The sequence below is a fragment of the Aspergillus melleus genome (assembly GCF_016097325.1).
Source record: "Aspergillus melleus strain CBS 546.65 chromosome Unknown contig6, whole genome shotgun sequence".
Classification (NCBI taxonomy): domain Eukaryota; kingdom Fungi; phylum Ascomycota; class Eurotiomycetes; order Eurotiales; family Aspergillaceae; genus Aspergillus; species Aspergillus melleus.
In genome coordinates, this window is record NW_025763375.1 from 2,227,038 (window position 1) to 2,241,735 (window position 14,698).

Consider the following 14,698-nt stretch of genomic DNA (forward strand, 5'->3'; position numbering starts at 1 on the left):
GCTTATCGAAGGTGCTGGAAGGTTATTATGTCTACCAATCCAACCTCTTTTTGTAAGAACCTGAACTATTAATCTATCAAAACTGAAAAGAAGATGGCGGTTCTAGTTACTCTCCTTGTCCCGCAATCTTCTTGCTACACCTTATAAGCTCGCTGGCCCTGATAATTCGCTCATATCCAGTAAAATAATTTTCATGGTGTCCTCGTTGGCTCATCTTGAAGCCAGTGAGATTGAAAGTTCATATACGATTCAAGATGGTCGATACTATCATAGAAAGAGCCCCTGCTGCAAGCTTAGCCCATCGGTGTAAAGGCCAGAACATCAAGATACCGGATCTCCTCAGTCTCTGCCCTGACTGGAAGCCTCAAATTGATCCAAGATTTGACGAGTGTCGGCGCCCACCTAGAAGAATGGCAGGATAAGTTCGTGTTCTGAATCTATCCACCGAGGTAATCAAGAGAATTGGCAACTAAAAGCAGTTTAGGTGGTGCACGAGTCCTGAATTACTAGATATTAACCGCAAGACAAACGTTCCGTTTTTCATGAAAACATCCTATCCTGATGCAGGCATAGAAGAACTTCGCACCATGGCCAATTGGACAGGCTGGGTAAGTGAGTCCAAGCGATATCCCCCTACGTGCATCCAACTGCTTTTATGACACATAGCTCTTCTTATATGATGATGGTATGTTTTGATAAACCACTAATGGTGTAACCAGATATTTCAAAAACATGGTTGCCGAACGTGAGGCCTATCAAAGTGATATAATGAGGTGTATTAGAGACTCAATTCTTGGGGGTGATAACTGCAACATAGGCCTTACATTCGATTCGCCTTACCCTGTTATACAGGGGTTCTATGAGATTGGTCTGGAAATTAAACAAGGGGTGAGAAATAGTAAGCGAGTTCTTAATACTCTGTTTGATCAGCAAGCATAGTTAACGTTGAATTTGCCAATAGCGGACCTGTGTGACTGGATATGCAATTATCTGTGCGACTATGTCATGGCTGCCATGAAAATACAGGACTCTGTTGATGCAGAGGAAATTATGGGTATCGATCACTATCTCGACCTAAGAATGGACACCTCAGGTATCTACCCGTCGCTGGCGCTAAATATGCAAGCCCTAAACTTTTAATGTTCCAGTATGACTACCCTGACTCTGTTCAAAGCTTTACAGACCATATCAACCTTCCACGGTGGATCTTCGAGCTTGAAGTTACTCAACGATTGATGAAGCTTATCAACATCATGGCTTCCATGTAAATCCCACTCGCCTTGGCTATCATTGATGGTCTGTGATCCACTGACCTGTACATCTCCCAACCTGTTCAGTGACAATGATATGTTCTCATTTAAAAAGGAACTAGTGCGTCTTCTCCAATTAATTTGCATACAGTCTAATATCAATCAAATATAGGACCTCGGCCATATAGACAGTCTCGTTCCTTTGCTCGTGTACGAGAACTCCTACTCGACCCAGAGTGGTATCGACGCGGCAACTTCCTTGATTCGCGCAAGTTATACCGAGTTTTGCAACTTAGAACATGCACTCTACGGCCAGGTACCTGACGAGCATCTGGATGAGACACGCCGTCTTATCCAGTGCTGGAAGAATAGTCGAGCTGGGTTGGCCAATTGGCAGTAAGTTATGGCACTCATTCTTTGTGATTAACATTGATTGTCGGATCCAGACTAACTTGAAAAATGCAAGCTACGCCTCGGATAGGTACTATGGCAACTCGTTCGAGGAAAGCTAGGTGATTACCGCCACGTTTTGATTTGTCGGGGCTCTTTTGTGTCCAAGCGTTCTATTTCTTAGTTGGCTGGAAGGAATAGAGTGCTTCTATGCAAAATGACTACCATTAGACTGAATATTAGGATGATTGTATATGCAAAACATTATCTGATGAGATGAGATCAATAAATGACGAGATTCTGAAGATGTCTGCCGCTTATATCTCTGATGTTTTAACCTGAAAGAGCTGGGGGGCCCATTTGCCGGTATCTGGCTTGCTTTTCATAGGCCTGATGAGCGCGTGCACCTGGAATGGATCTCGGAGGCATGTTGTGTTGATCTAGGGGTTGATCGCGGAGCGGCTGGGTTGGCCATTCGCTGATGGGAACTGCTGGATTTTGCTGATCATCCTCACGACCAGAGAAGTGTTCGTTTTCATCTGCCCATTCCGACAAATGATCGGAATGATCAAGATATGCTTCCTCCTGGGAGTCAATTGGCATTCCTCGTTGTGGCACACGGAGCCGACGCCCTGCGTAGGAGTCACTCGGTCGGAGCCGTCCAGCCTGGGGTTCTCCCTGGAAAGTTGTATGTTCTTCTTCGTAATGGAGCTCGCCGTATGATTGCGATGTAGCATGATACGGAGCTTGCCCCCCTCTTGAGCGGTATGTTGCCGGTGGTGGTGGAGTCGCATATCCGCCACTAGCTTGACCAGGCTGTTGTCGTGCACCGAGGCGTGGTACTGTCCGACCTCTGGAGCTGGTGTTCATTCCTCCGCGTCCAGCTGAGTAATTGCTCGAGAATCGAGGACCAGGTGCCTGGCCCCCGAAGCCTTCGTATTCCACCGGCTCTTGATCCCCATCTTCTTCTCCGTAACGATCATATCTAACACCTTCCATATGAGCCATTTTAGCCTGATCAACGCGCTGAGCCTTCGCCATATACGCATCAAACTCGGTCATGGTCTCATGCACTGTCTTGAAATGCTCACGGGTGAGAACAGCTGGAAGGTTTTTACGGCCGCCTTTTTGGTCATGGAAGGCGATGCATGAGGCGATCTGTACAGCGTTCCGGATTTGACGACCGTTCCAGGGCCCTCGTCGGTGAGTTTGATAGTGCTTTTGATACTCGTCTTTGATGAAATCAATGATTTCTCTATCCATGACTTGGATATAATCACTGCCCGGGGTTTCGTCTTCCGGCAATGCATCGGCTCTCGGAAGTCGCTTCAAGTTGTTGCAGAGTATGGCTTCGGTGTCTGTGAAACTGAGATGAGGATAATAGAGACTCACATGCACTCTAGATCGGAATGCTTCGTCCAGTGCTCCGACTCGGTTAGTAGTCAGGAAAAGGATTCCACTGTAGTACTCTAGAACTCTCAGGAATACTAGCCTTGTTGTTAGCTACCGACTCCCTTTTGCAGCAAGAGAAGAGAGGGTGGGCTACATACCTGAAACGAGAGCATTCCTCTCGATATTGAATCGATCTCGTTGGGTCAGAAAGACATCGGCCTCGTCCAGAAGCAGAATGCAGTCCCATAGGTGAGCGTACCGAAAAATACGTTTGAGGGTCTCCTCGACTGCATCTGGAGTAATGCCTAGGTCACCACACGTTATAGGGAATAGTGGTTTGTTGAATTCAAGGGCCACAGCTTCTGCTGTCGCAGTCTTGCCTACCCCTGGGGCACCGTGTAGAAGAATAACCAAGCCTCGTCCCTTTCCTCTAATGATGTCTGGGTCGTATGGCCGTCGAGCTGCATCAGATCGGTTCCGGGCGTTTCGTAAAAAGTGCGAAGACACACTAGACCGAACAATCTTTCTGTGGCTATCCTTGATCTGGATATCGTCTAATGTGACCCTGTCATTTTCTGCTTTGATCTGAAGGTTCTGCACATTGAGGCACATGAATCTTCTCTCTCGCAACACATAGCCTAGTAGTCTCCTCGGTAAAATGGCGAAGTCCGTGTCGCTCCAATCTTCAAAACAAAGGGTGCCATCTTGCCGGAAGTAGGGGCTCTTCTCGTGGAACTGGGCTGCCTCTTGATAGTGACTCCCATCCTCTCGCATGACAAGACGGCTCGACCATGTAGTGTGCACGCCATTATCCTGCTGCTCTCCCTCTTGCGTGTACCAAACTTTGCAAGGGAAAGCTTCCTTAGCCCACGGCCTCCATTCCGCCCCGAGCTCAGGAACTTCTCGGTTCACCCACTCCGGGACATGGCGCTCTGCTTCTTTGATGTCGATGATCACCTCGCTTTCTACATACTCTGGCTCAGCAAGTCTCGCGTCTTCTACCTCAAAGATCCCAGTGACAAGATTCCATCCAGAATAGTAAAGATGCCGGACACCTTCTTGGGAAACCTCCCTAAACTGTCGTCCTCTCTCAACATGTTCCCGGAGAATACGATCTCCCTGCGGGTGGTACTTGAGTGGATAGCAGGCCAAAGAGGTGATTTCCCGCTCCCCCAGGAAGTAATCGAATGACACAGTATGCCATGCAGTTCGGAAAACCTCGCCATCGTAGTCGTAGCAGTACATTTTCCAGTCGGTCCGCTCGGAGACCGATTCTTTCCATCCATCGTCCGCGCGCTGATACAACACATCCAGCGGATTACAAAAATAGGCTCGGAACAGGGTTTGGATAGCAGATTGTTTCTGCGCCTTTACTGTCTTTTGAAACGGAGGAACAAAAATGAGCTCCCCAGGGCGAAACAGAAACGCGATCTCTTCGTAGGATACTTTCTTCGGAGTTGTTTTGCTGGGCTCCTCAAACTGGGCCCATAACGGTACAACCAGCTCCTCCACGAGCGCAACATAGAGCTTCATTTGACTCAGAGCACTACTTTCACTCTCATTATCGCTATCCAGTCGCGACTCCATGGACGCAAGGCGCTCTTTCATGGCATTATGATAGAAGTAAAATGCATGGAATGGACGGCAGAACACCAGCTCTTCTTTCGATGCCGATCCAAGATCGGCGCTCCAGTCAGCGAGCTCTGCAAGATGGCGAAGAACCTCTGTGGAACGAATTCTGACTCTGAAAAGATGCTTATTTTCCCCTATACCATCGGGGCGATCGGACATCAATGCAGGCGTGCTCGTTGGCGTTTGCTCCGTAGGTTTTGCCCGGTCGGGGTCGTCGATCTTTTCGCTTCGCTTGATCTCTTCTAGCATCTCTTCTCGTGGATTTGCGCCTATCATGAGACACTCGAATGTGTGGTCCCATTCATCGTTTTGGACCCTGTTTGTAAAGCCACGATAGTTGTAGTATCGCACCCCTACATGTGTTACGCGCGCCTCTGGCACCGGTCTCTCTCCGTCGCCGTATATATCGATGTCGATATTTTCGTCTGATACAGATTCCGGCTCCTGCTTTTCCTCTTCCACGCCGGGTGCCTCGGACTGTGTGACTTCCACTTCATCTTTGTCCATGATATTTACCGATAAACCTATCAGTGCTCCGAAAATGCGGGTGTATGTGTCGACTCGACCGAATGTGGTGATATGGAAGAAAAAAAGACTTGGCAGTGGAAATTGAATGAGGATGGAAGTGGTTGATAAGCTGACAGCTCGACCTAGAGGAGGTCATGCGTTGTCACGTAGAAACAGAAGGCTAAGGCCAGAATTATCTGAATCAACTAAGGTAAGTGATGGGTCCCGCACTTGTCAAGAACCCCTCCAGAGCTGAAACGAGCTGAAATCAAATTTCCAAGCAAACATCGGTCACTGAAGAATAATAGATATGCCTGCACCAGGTTAGTGTAGTGACCAATGAAGTTAGCGCGGGCCACTTAGTCTATCGTAGTGCTTACGCTGATCGTAAAGCTGACATATCGTAGGCGAATAACAAGCACAATATGAAAAGTGGAGGGTGATTAGAGGCCTTCTCTACTGCACCAGTGCACCTCAGCCACGTACGGTGTAGTCTGAGAATCGTGCCCAAACTATCCCGAGAAACTAGGTGCAGACTTTTGTCGACCCCGCATAGCTAGAAACACATCATTTGCGCGAAGCTAAAGTCCCTCTAGAGTTTGTACATCCAAGGACTCCGGGTACTTGAATTTTCAGGGACTGCGACAACACAATGAAAGGAATATTCCATCGCAGCTCACGCCCAAAACCCCCCACACAGTATACTGCCGAGAAAGCGAAGGAGTGGATGCAGAAGCGTGGTGGGGAGCGTCATCCAGCTTTCGCGGTGGATAGTCGATATGACCCAGATCGAAAAGTATACATCACAACAGAGCAAGGGGCGCTTGAGTATTGATTTTCATCTCCTTAATGCAACGGCCTACGCTAATCGGGCAAATAGACATCTAAATGATATTGTGGAAAGTCACGATGCAGATTGCAAAGCAGAAGACCAGAAGTTTTCCGAGTGCACATGGGAAACGGTATTCCAGACACTCGATGACGCGAAAAACGAGTACTCATCCAGAGGGCACTATCAATCCCATGCCATGATGGGAATGGAACTTGCATTCAAGATGACTGACCTAATACCATCCGAATACGGGTTATCCGTGATAAAAAGTGTATTGGGGATAGCCTTCGAGGTAATTTCTAGGCCTCGAAGCCTCGTTCAAATATTACGCTAACGAGCTCTGTACAGACTGCCCGAAAGCGCAAAGAGAATAGGGATAAGATTCTTGAAGCATTCGAAAGTATTCCCGAAAGTATTTTGTCGATCAATCTCGCCTGTGGTCTTTTAAAGCCTACCGAGGCGGATGAAAAGCTTCGACAGGACTTCCATACCACACTTCTTAAGCGCATGCCTGAACTAGTTGATATTCTCCTCGGCAAACCCGCCTGTATGGCCCATTTCTTCTTCATGTTGTCAACTCTGGCGAAACATTATTAAGGCTGATTCACTCCGCATAAATTCAGGGTATCTACGAGTCAAAAGCTACATGACATTCAAGATCAGCGAAACGCTAAAAGTGGATGAAATACTCTCTGAATGGAACAATTACATAGCGACTCTCAAAGAACGTGTAACGCAAATGAGGGATCGACTTTGGAGCGAAGTCGCATACCACAGCGCCGAGGCCCATAGACTAGGAGCCCAGACAAATACCAAGCTTGATACTTTCGGCAATCGGTTCAATGAGATCCAATCGATCATTGTTGCTCTCGGACCTGCCATTATTGATGCAATGAAGACGGAGTTTGGCAATGAATTCCGCAAAATGGAACGCGCAATTCAGGCCAACGAGGTAGGGGCCAAAGCGCAGACTCTTCTCCTCTATGGGTTCGAAGAACTAGAACAGGCAGGCCAGGTTGGTAGACTGGGTGCTCACCGGGTTGATAATGGTAAGGTGTCTTGATCTCAATTCAAGCTTGAGATGTGTTCATTGACAATATGGTTTAGCAGAGGCAAGCTATCACAGTTATGCATTCGTCCCAAATGGTTTACAAGGAAATTTCCTGCCGGCGCAAATTGAGCCATCCGCAATCATCACAGAACTAGAGCTCTTAGGCCTTCTCAGAGTGCCACCTTCTTCTGCCTTGGATGATTTGGATTTCACTTTACAGCAGTCAAACCGATTCCCCGAGTCGTTGCTTCGACAAGTATGGTGGCTGACTAAAATGGACGAGTTCGTGAGCTGGTACCACGGTCCCGAGTCTTTATTGCTCATAGCAGATGGCTATCTGGACACTGTCCCGTCGGAGATGATCACACCCATTTCGATCTTCAGCGCCAGCTTCATCCTCAACCTTGTCCGCAACTCCTCTCGCATCGTCTTATCTTTCTTTGTCGGCCTGTATAATGGTGATGACGCCCAAGAACACCCAGATATCAGCGGCCCATGCGGACTAGTCCGCAGCTTAATCGCCCAACTTCTATCCCATGAGAGTCTCCCGGAGCCAGTTCTCAGCTTTATAACATACGAATGGATTGATGCTTGCCGTGACGACGATCTGAAGGCACTATGTGAGCTATTCAAGCAATTAGTCCTGCAAGTACCTCGGGGGACACAGGTATTCTGCATTGTCGACGGTTTGGTGATTTATGAAGATCACCACACTTGGGGCCGGCAAATAAACTACGTTGCAGCTCTCTTCCAGAACGTTGCAATGAGCACCAGGTTTCCTGACGCGCCTGTCTTCAAGGCCCTCTTCACATTTGCCAACCGAAGTCTGCAAATCTCAGATAGGGTGGATAGGTTTCCTGACATCTGGGGGCATGCTGCGTTAGCGACTCACCAAATGGACGGCATGCCGTTGGTCCTGTGAGGCCTGTCGGACTCCCTGATAGATACAACATTTGTACACAAAGCGTCCACCAGTTTGTATCTCTGCAACCGTTCGATTTCTCTTTGGTAGCCTAAGAAGTGTCTAACAATGTAAGCACGGACCCCACGACCAGCCAGCCACACTAGTCTGCATAAGGTTTAGTGGCGGCCGCCGATGCCGACGGGCCGGCGCAATAAATAAAGTGAGCCGACTTTCTGCTTTCTAGGTGACGATTCTCCCAGAGTCAAGTTGCAAGAAACTAATATACTATCGGTCCTTCCTCGAAATTCAGTATGTCGGCCGACGGCGGTCTTGCCAGAGCTGCGCAAGTTTGTATAACCTGCAAAGCACGCAAGAAGAGATGCGATAAGACAATGCCTCGTTGTGGGTATTGCAGCAGGTAACCAAGAGACCCACTCAGGAGTAAAGATGAACGTGCTGCAATGACAGTGAGCTGATGATAGATGTTCTACCAGGAAAAACTTGCGTTGCTCATTCTTGCCCGTATCAAGGAGAGAGCGAGAGAAATTCCAAGAAAGCTATCCGTCTTCATTGGACCTGTTCTCGCCACAGTTATTGAACGAGCCGGCTGCAGCAGATGCGAATCTGTATCACCGAGTCCTTCAGATTATTCATGAGACAGGCCAATTCATTGATGATCTTACGGCGAAGTATTTTCAGGGACCTCATCATTATTTACCCGTTATCTCGCGATCGCATTTCCAGAGTAACCTCATTACACTCGGCGCTGTTCCATCCGCTGGGTTCTCTGTTCTTTTGCTGACGGTATGTTTGACCGCGTCTTCCACGTCGAAACCAAAGTCGACTGCTCATTATGTCCCTCCGACACATGCCAAAAACCGTGCGCTGTATCTAGCAACAAAAGCCCTTCTTTCTCGGGTTCAGAGCTCTAACTCAACCTGCATCTCCCTGATCCAAGCACGTCTCTTACTTGCTCTCTATGAGTACACACATGGTCGGCCTGAGGATGCATTTGACGCCATTGCAGGATGCGCACGCATGGCTTATCGTGCCGGGTTACATCTCAACTGCCGCCCGAATGATTCCAAAGAGACGCACTCGGGTTCAGATGCACAACTACGGGCAGAGGGAACCAATACATGGTGGGGAATCGTCATCTGCGAGCGGTAATTCTCTCTCAATGCTCCTCTTCGTCATAGCAGTCGCCATGCTAAGTATGTGCTTTGATTAGGGCCTTTTTCTGCGAAATAGGATTTCAGGAACAGCCACTTATTACAATCATTCCAAGTGACGCCATTCTCCCTTCCAGAACCGCGAGCGAGAAACGTGATAACTCCTCGCCACCTTACTTGTCCTTATCCTTTAATATTGAAAGCAATGCGCGCGGGTTTGATCGCTCCGTTCAGGCCGCCTGTCTACTAGACAAGGTCTTCAAGAGCTTCGCAATCTCTGACCTGAACTCTAAGCTTGTCGAACTTCATAACCTAGATATGGATATCCAGTCTTTTCTGACTGAGCTCATGCGACAATGTTATTCCGGGGATGAAACGAGTAAATACTGTCAGGCAATTGCCATCACCATCCGGTAAGTCTCTCCCCATTCTCCATTCCGACTTCTTTCTAATCAATACAGGACACTCCTGAAGCTGCATTCCCACATTATAGAGCAACTGGACCATAATATAAACCTCCAGGATCAAACACTGCAGGGCCGATATCAAAAATCACAGGCGGCGCTCGATACCGTCGCTCAAATGGTCCTCGATATCATCGAAACCCATCACACTCCGGCCCCGGACATAATACCTCCCACTTTTTCATACATGACCCGAGCCGCGCTCACATACATACGAGGGCAAAAGAACTGGAAAGCGGACCCGCAACTTCACAGTGCAGAGATACGAATGCGTGAATCCTTGCATTAAATTAACCCACTTTATTCGAGATCTTTTCTAGAAGGGCGCCTACCATAATAGATTTTAGTATCAAGATCCAACGTGATAAGATGCAGATCTTGCTCAAGAAGAGAAGATGTCAGACATTATATGGTCAACACAGTTTCATTCCCTACCATATATTCTTGCGGACTCCCTTATTGGCATGCTGAAGACCCTCATTGTCCTATAGGTGTATTAGTAGAGACGCTTTACATCCGATATCCGATATGGTGTAATGGTTAACATCGCCGTCTCTCACACGGCAGCTCGGGGTTCGATTCCCCGTATCGGAATAACTACTTGATCATTTCTTTTTTTCCTATCCCGAAGAAAGACAATCCATGCTTTGCTAGGAAATATTTTTTTGCCTTCAAGCCTATTTGCTCTACAATCAATTCTCCGCTCGATGGTCTAGCGCTCAGGCGGTGGCGGGGAAAACAATGACATAATGCAGGTCCAGCGGTCACCTGCCCCTGGAGCCTGAGGCAGCGGAAGCCTTACGAGGGCAGGAGCGCAGGTGGCACGAATCCATCGCGCATATCGCTCAGTCCTTCTTATTTCCCAGCTATGAATGGAATACAAATCACAGGCCATGATACCCCATGACACTCATCATGGTGGCTTCCCGTCTGCTCCACCGGCTTTTCCACCGCACCTCCAATCCTGATCCCGCACCGCATCAGCGACAACAACAGCAGCAGCAGCAAGCGCCAGCGACACCACAACCGATTCCAGCTCCAGCCCCAACGCCCTTCAACACCGTGCCCAATTGGTCACGTGCTGTCATAGATTCGATCGGAATCGATGCCTCGACGTGTCGCGAACATGGGGATCCTGGCTATTCTCGTCAACTACCCGTTCTTCCTCGCGACTATCGTTGTTTGGGAGACGACCCCAATCGGGTAAACTCCACGATTAATATCCAGGAGCAGAGCGCCTTTTTCACCCGCCTACCGCTTGAAGTTCGCCAATTGGTCTACACATATTTGCTAGGAAACCGTCGCATTCATGTCGATTATGACTTTCATCCTCGAAGGCGACGATGGCGATGGTGGTACCGCGTGTGTGACGACCCACAACACTGCCCGGATAAATCAGACCCGTTCGTGTGTCCGGAGTATGCGGGGGCGGAGGAGGCCATGCTGGAGCTAGGTTCCAGTGCCTGGGTGAAACCGGGGTTCGAATACAAACTCCATGCGCTGGGTTGGCTGATGTGTTGTTGGAGAGCGTGAGTCCCGTCCGTTTGCGACCCTGCCTTGGCCCAACATACTAACGGGAATACCGTGTTAGTTATCAAGAATCGGTGCCCCTGTTATATCAGTCCAACTGTTTCGTCCTCACCCACGGCATTGACCAGCTCTTCCGGTTCTGTCGAATCATGCCTCCGTACCACCTCACGTTGATCACGTCCATGAGCATCGAAATAGATATCTACCGTGCGTCGAAAGGGCCGCCGGAGATGGACAAGAGGTTTCATATTTTCTATAATAGCTTTTTCGACCTGCTCCACCACTCACTTCCTAACTTGAGGAACCTACGACTTTCGATCGCTGGCCTCCCTAATCGAGGACAACGAGGGATTCAATGGTCGGAGGAAACAGAATGGAAGTGGATTGGCCCTTGGGAAACCTTGGGTCTAAGTCGGCGATGGAAGGTACTGGAGATCGCTGTCCCGAGGACATGGATTGAAGACTTTGAATATGTGGTTAACAGACGAAGCAAGTTATCTGACAAGGACAGATACAAACTTGTCATGGGAGTGGACCTTTATCCGCGCGGGTGGTAACTCTTTTCGAATCTGCTCCTCTTTCGATCATCCGTGTTTCAGTTCGCTAAGTGTCGCGATATAGCCTCCGGCGACATTGAATTTGTAATTCGGCTTTCATAGTTGCCCTATCTGCGGCAATTCTAGGTCTATTACCAAACTTTCCGATCGTTTCACATTGGCCTTGTTCCTCGTCGCAAGTTGTCTACCACTCCCACAGTGTCGAGTCGGCCTTCAAACGCTCTGCAGCCTCACGACCAATGTTCATCGAGACATCTACTCCGTCATCGCACCAATGCCGTTCTCCTGCGGAATCCTTCTCCAATGCAGGCCTTCCCTCCGTTAACCAGATCATTCCATCCAAGTCCGGCATTTTGATATCCACAAACCGCGCCTTGCCCCACCTGCCTCCAAAGTCCACCGCATACAGGTTCAAATGAGCCCAGCTTGTGAAGATCATGTTTCGAGCCCCGAGGAATCCTTCCCAAAACCGTTGAGGCGCGCATTCAAAACACAGATCATATATGCGCGTCTGCAACGCCTCTTTCGTATACAGTGCCAGCGTGTTGTTGATTTTTCGGGCTACATCGCCTAGCGCAAGACCGCCGCTCCCTTCTTTCCCTGTCGTCGTAATCGTTGTGCTGAGGATAGGACTTCCCATGAAGGTTGTCGGCAGACCAAGTCGTTTCCTCAACCCAAAGATGACATGTAGGGAGACATTCCGGTCGTCATCACTCCATCCACGCGCCCGGTTCACGGCTCGCCACACATGGGCCAGAATTGCATCATGTCGACTCACGCCTTTCCCGGCCGCTTGCCAGATTCGTTCCGTCTCGGCCGATGTGAAGTGCAACTTGACGTGCGAGACAGGCGCGTTGAAATCCCAATCTTGCATAGGGGGTTTGACTCCCGGGGATGTGATCATGTCGCGCGTCAATCCCGGGGGAAGGAATCGGTCTGGGTCATCACCTTCGGCGGGCCATAGGTTATCATGTCGCAAAGATGGTAGGCTGCGCGATTTCTCCAGAATTGCCGGGTCCGGAGTCGTACCATCGATATCCCCCGGCGCGCATCTGTCCAGCATCTGCGGATCATAGAGCGGATTAGGGGGTGGAGATACGACGGTCTCCGACAATGTGGAGCTCTTATCGCAGAAGAGCACAGTGTGATCATATGACCAGCGATGGGCCACCATGGCCAACGTATGCGCATCAGCCATGGGATGCGTAAACATCATGCCGATCGCGACCGCACCACACGCAAATCGCGTAACTTGAACCAGCGCCGCAGGCGTTGGGCCTTCTGGCGCGTTTCTGAAAAAGGGTAGTTTCGACATATCCGGCAGAAAGAAGGCAGGGTAGGCGCTGCTTGATCCCCAGGCTCGGTATGCGGGATCCTGTCGCTTCTTATGGCTAGGTATGATATCGTCCAACTTGAGGTCGCATTTGGCCGTGTCAAACTGTACACCCGGGTCGGTCGTTGCCCCATATGTGATTTCGAGTCGGGCATATCGCTGTGTATGATCTCCTTCGGGGTTATGCTTCACCATCTTGAGATGACCAGCCAGGTGGGGGAAAACCGACAGCGTGACCTGGAGCGACTCTTTCAACTGTGCAATCACCTTCTCGATATCATCCTTGCCAGCATCCTCAAAAAACCAAACTGCCGACGAAGGACCATAGTGCATGACCATTGCATCCACAACCGACAACGGCACTGTCACCTCGTCATGCTTAGTCCTGGGATGAATCCGACTGGACGTAAGCACGTCCACCTTCGGTTTGTCAATGTCAGTAGTTTCTGACGCCATCTTCAAAGTTTAAATCCTAAGCCGAGATAAGATGGCCGGCAGTTTGGATGGATGGATTGATTGATTTGATTGATTTGATTGATTTGATTGATTTGATTGATTTGATTGATTAGATTGATAAAGAAAGAGAGTTTTTTTGCCAGGCGCGGCGAGCCAGCGATTCTCATATATTTTTTTTCTCTCACCCACTAGTTATCAACACACCCTCGCCACCAATTCCTGTATCAATAAGCGATGTCTCACTCAGCGGCCCAAACCGAAAGATTCCTGGGCTCTGATTGGAGCGGTAGTTCTTGGCTGGACCGGGCATTATTAGTGATTGTGGTTCCCCTCATTAGTAATGCCATCCTTCACTTAGGGCTATTCCTCCATATGGGATTAATTTCCGATCTGGTGGTGGGGGAAGCCCGTAGGAACCGGTGGACTTTGAGTCTTGGACGCAGGGTCTTTGATTGCTTTTGGGGACAGGTCACAGACAGTGTTTTTAGGACTCCGTGGGCCGTGGCTACTCCATTCTTCCCTCGGAAACCGGCAGGGCTTGAACATGCAAGAGCCGAGCGTTGCGAATTGTGGAACTGCTTGTGTATCGTAGGGCTCGTCGGCTCGGTCAAGATTCAAGAGTGGGCATGTGATCGGTCTCCAATTCTATTTTCAATTCGATTGATATGTTTATGGTTGCGGATTGCGATCCAACGCCGAAGATTTTCCGTCCGTGATTCTTCTTTTTAGTTGAACTTGGGAGAACTTGCATCGAAAGACAGCCACGAGATAGGAAGTCTCGAGGGCATGAACGAATTTTAGTTGCCTTTATATACTTTTCTTTCTTGTCGTACGGAGTAGTTATTCAAACCACGGGTTCGGAAGTCTCCCGCATACTGTGTACTCAATTCTGGAATGGAATGTGATTATCCGATCATCGGCCGCCTAAAAGGAACTTCCGGGTCGCCTGGTCTGTGCGCAGGGCGTTAAGAATATTCGCCATTGCTGCCTGGTCGTCGGTTTGCTGTTGTCGAAAATAAGTATTTTGTTACTGTCCTTATAATCGGAAGCTTTATAGTGGGTTTAAATGTTTTCAGTGTTCGCTGCCCTCAAGTGAAACCGAACCACTTTGTAGGTGGTACGGAATGGAGCAATTAAATATATAACAGACAAAACTTGGTCCAACAATTCCTCCATCGCTTAGGGATGTATGACACAAGAATTAATCCCTTAGACTTGTCCCCAATAT

At 48.9% G+C, this 14,698-nt stretch overlaps 6 protein-coding genes and 1 non-coding gene across 7 annotated transcripts; 5 read left to right on the plus strand and 2 right to left on the minus strand.

The window, feature by feature from the left end:
- Positions 1-859: 859 nt before the first annotated feature.
- Positions 860-5,294, minus strand: LDX57_010506 (uncharacterized protein). Its single transcript, XM_046092254.1, has 2 exons — positions 3,191-5,294; positions 860-3,127 (listed from the first exon to the last, which is right to left on the minus strand). The coding sequence occupies exons 1-2, from the start codon at positions 5,169-5,171 to the stop codon at positions 1,974-1,976; spliced, it is 3,135 nt and encodes a 1,044-aa protein (XP_045948232.1). The 5' UTR covers positions 5,172-5,294; the 3' UTR covers positions 860-1,973.
- On the plus strand, positions 1,006-1,762 carry LDX57_010505 (terpene synthase family protein; the record flags this gene model as incomplete). Its single annotated transcript, XM_046092253.1, has 5 exons — positions 1,006-1,121; positions 1,175-1,264; positions 1,338-1,371; positions 1,423-1,646; positions 1,717-1,762. 5 exons carry the CDS (start codon positions 1,006-1,008, stop codon positions 1,760-1,762), a joined length of 510 nt encoding a protein of 169 aa, XP_045948231.1.
- A 529-nt stretch (positions 5,295-5,823) lies between the features above and the next one.
- On the plus strand, positions 5,824-7,976 carry LDX57_010507 (uncharacterized protein; the record flags this gene model as incomplete). Its single annotated transcript, XM_046092255.1, has 5 exons — positions 5,824-5,999; positions 6,052-6,295; positions 6,352-6,550; positions 6,627-7,052; positions 7,111-7,976. The coding sequence occupies 5 exons, from the start codon at positions 5,824-5,826 to the stop codon at positions 7,974-7,976; spliced, it is 1,911 nt and encodes a 636-aa protein (XP_045948233.1).
- A 245-nt stretch (positions 7,977-8,221) lies between these two features.
- LDX57_010508 (uncharacterized protein) lies at positions 8,222-9,940 on the plus strand. The gene is made up of 4 exons (XM_046092256.1): positions 8,222-8,376; positions 8,453-9,124; positions 9,190-9,543; positions 9,592-9,940. Exons 1-4 carry the CDS (start codon positions 8,270-8,272, stop codon positions 9,881-9,883), a joined length of 1,425 nt encoding a protein of 474 aa, XP_045948234.1. The 5' UTR covers positions 8,222-8,269; the 3' UTR covers positions 9,884-9,940.
- Positions 9,941-10,116: 176 nt separating this feature from the next.
- Positions 10,117-10,188, plus strand: LDX57_010509. Its single transcript has one exon. It is a non-coding gene; the product is annotated as a tRNA-Glu (tRNA).
- Positions 10,189-10,509: 321 nt separating this feature from the next.
- Positions 10,510-11,127, plus strand: LDX57_010510 (uncharacterized protein; the record flags this gene model as incomplete). The annotated part of the gene is made up of 1 exon (XM_046092257.1): positions 10,510-11,127. One exon carries the CDS (start codon positions 10,510-10,512, stop codon positions 11,125-11,127), a length of 618 nt encoding a protein of 205 aa, XP_045948235.1.
- Positions 11,128-11,865: 738 nt separating this feature from the next.
- LDX57_010511 (uncharacterized protein) lies at positions 11,866-13,470 on the minus strand (the record flags this gene model as incomplete). The annotated part of the gene is made up of 1 exon (XM_046092258.1): positions 11,866-13,470. One exon carries the CDS (start codon positions 13,468-13,470, stop codon positions 11,866-11,868), a length of 1,605 nt encoding a protein of 534 aa, XP_045948236.1.
- Positions 13,471-14,698: the final 1,228 nt, after the last annotated feature.

What these genes read in the sequence shown, in the direction of transcription:
- LDX57_010506 (XM_046092254.1), bottom strand. Translation starts at nt 5,171, where the DNA reads ATGGACAAAGATGAAGTGGAAGTCACACAGTCCGAGGCACCCGGCGTG. An exon ending in GAGGAATGCTCTCGTTTCAG is followed by an intron (nt 3,128 to 3,190) that starts GTATGTAGCCCA and finishes CAACAAGGCTAG; the next exon opens with TATTCCTGAGAGTTCTAGAG.
- LDX57_010508 (XM_046092256.1), top strand. Translation starts at nt 8,270, where the DNA reads ATGTCGGCCGACGGCGGTCTTGCCAGAGCTGCGCAAGTTTGTATAACC. An exon ending in GGAATCGTCATCTGCGAGCG is followed by an intron (nt 9,125 to 9,189) that starts GTAATTCTCTCT and finishes TGCTTTGATTAG; the next exon opens with GGCCTTTTTCTGCGAAATAG. An exon ending in GCAATTGCCATCACCATCCG is followed by an intron (nt 9,544 to 9,591) that starts GTAAGTCTCTCC and finishes TAATCAATACAG; the next exon opens with GACACTCCTGAAGCTGCATT.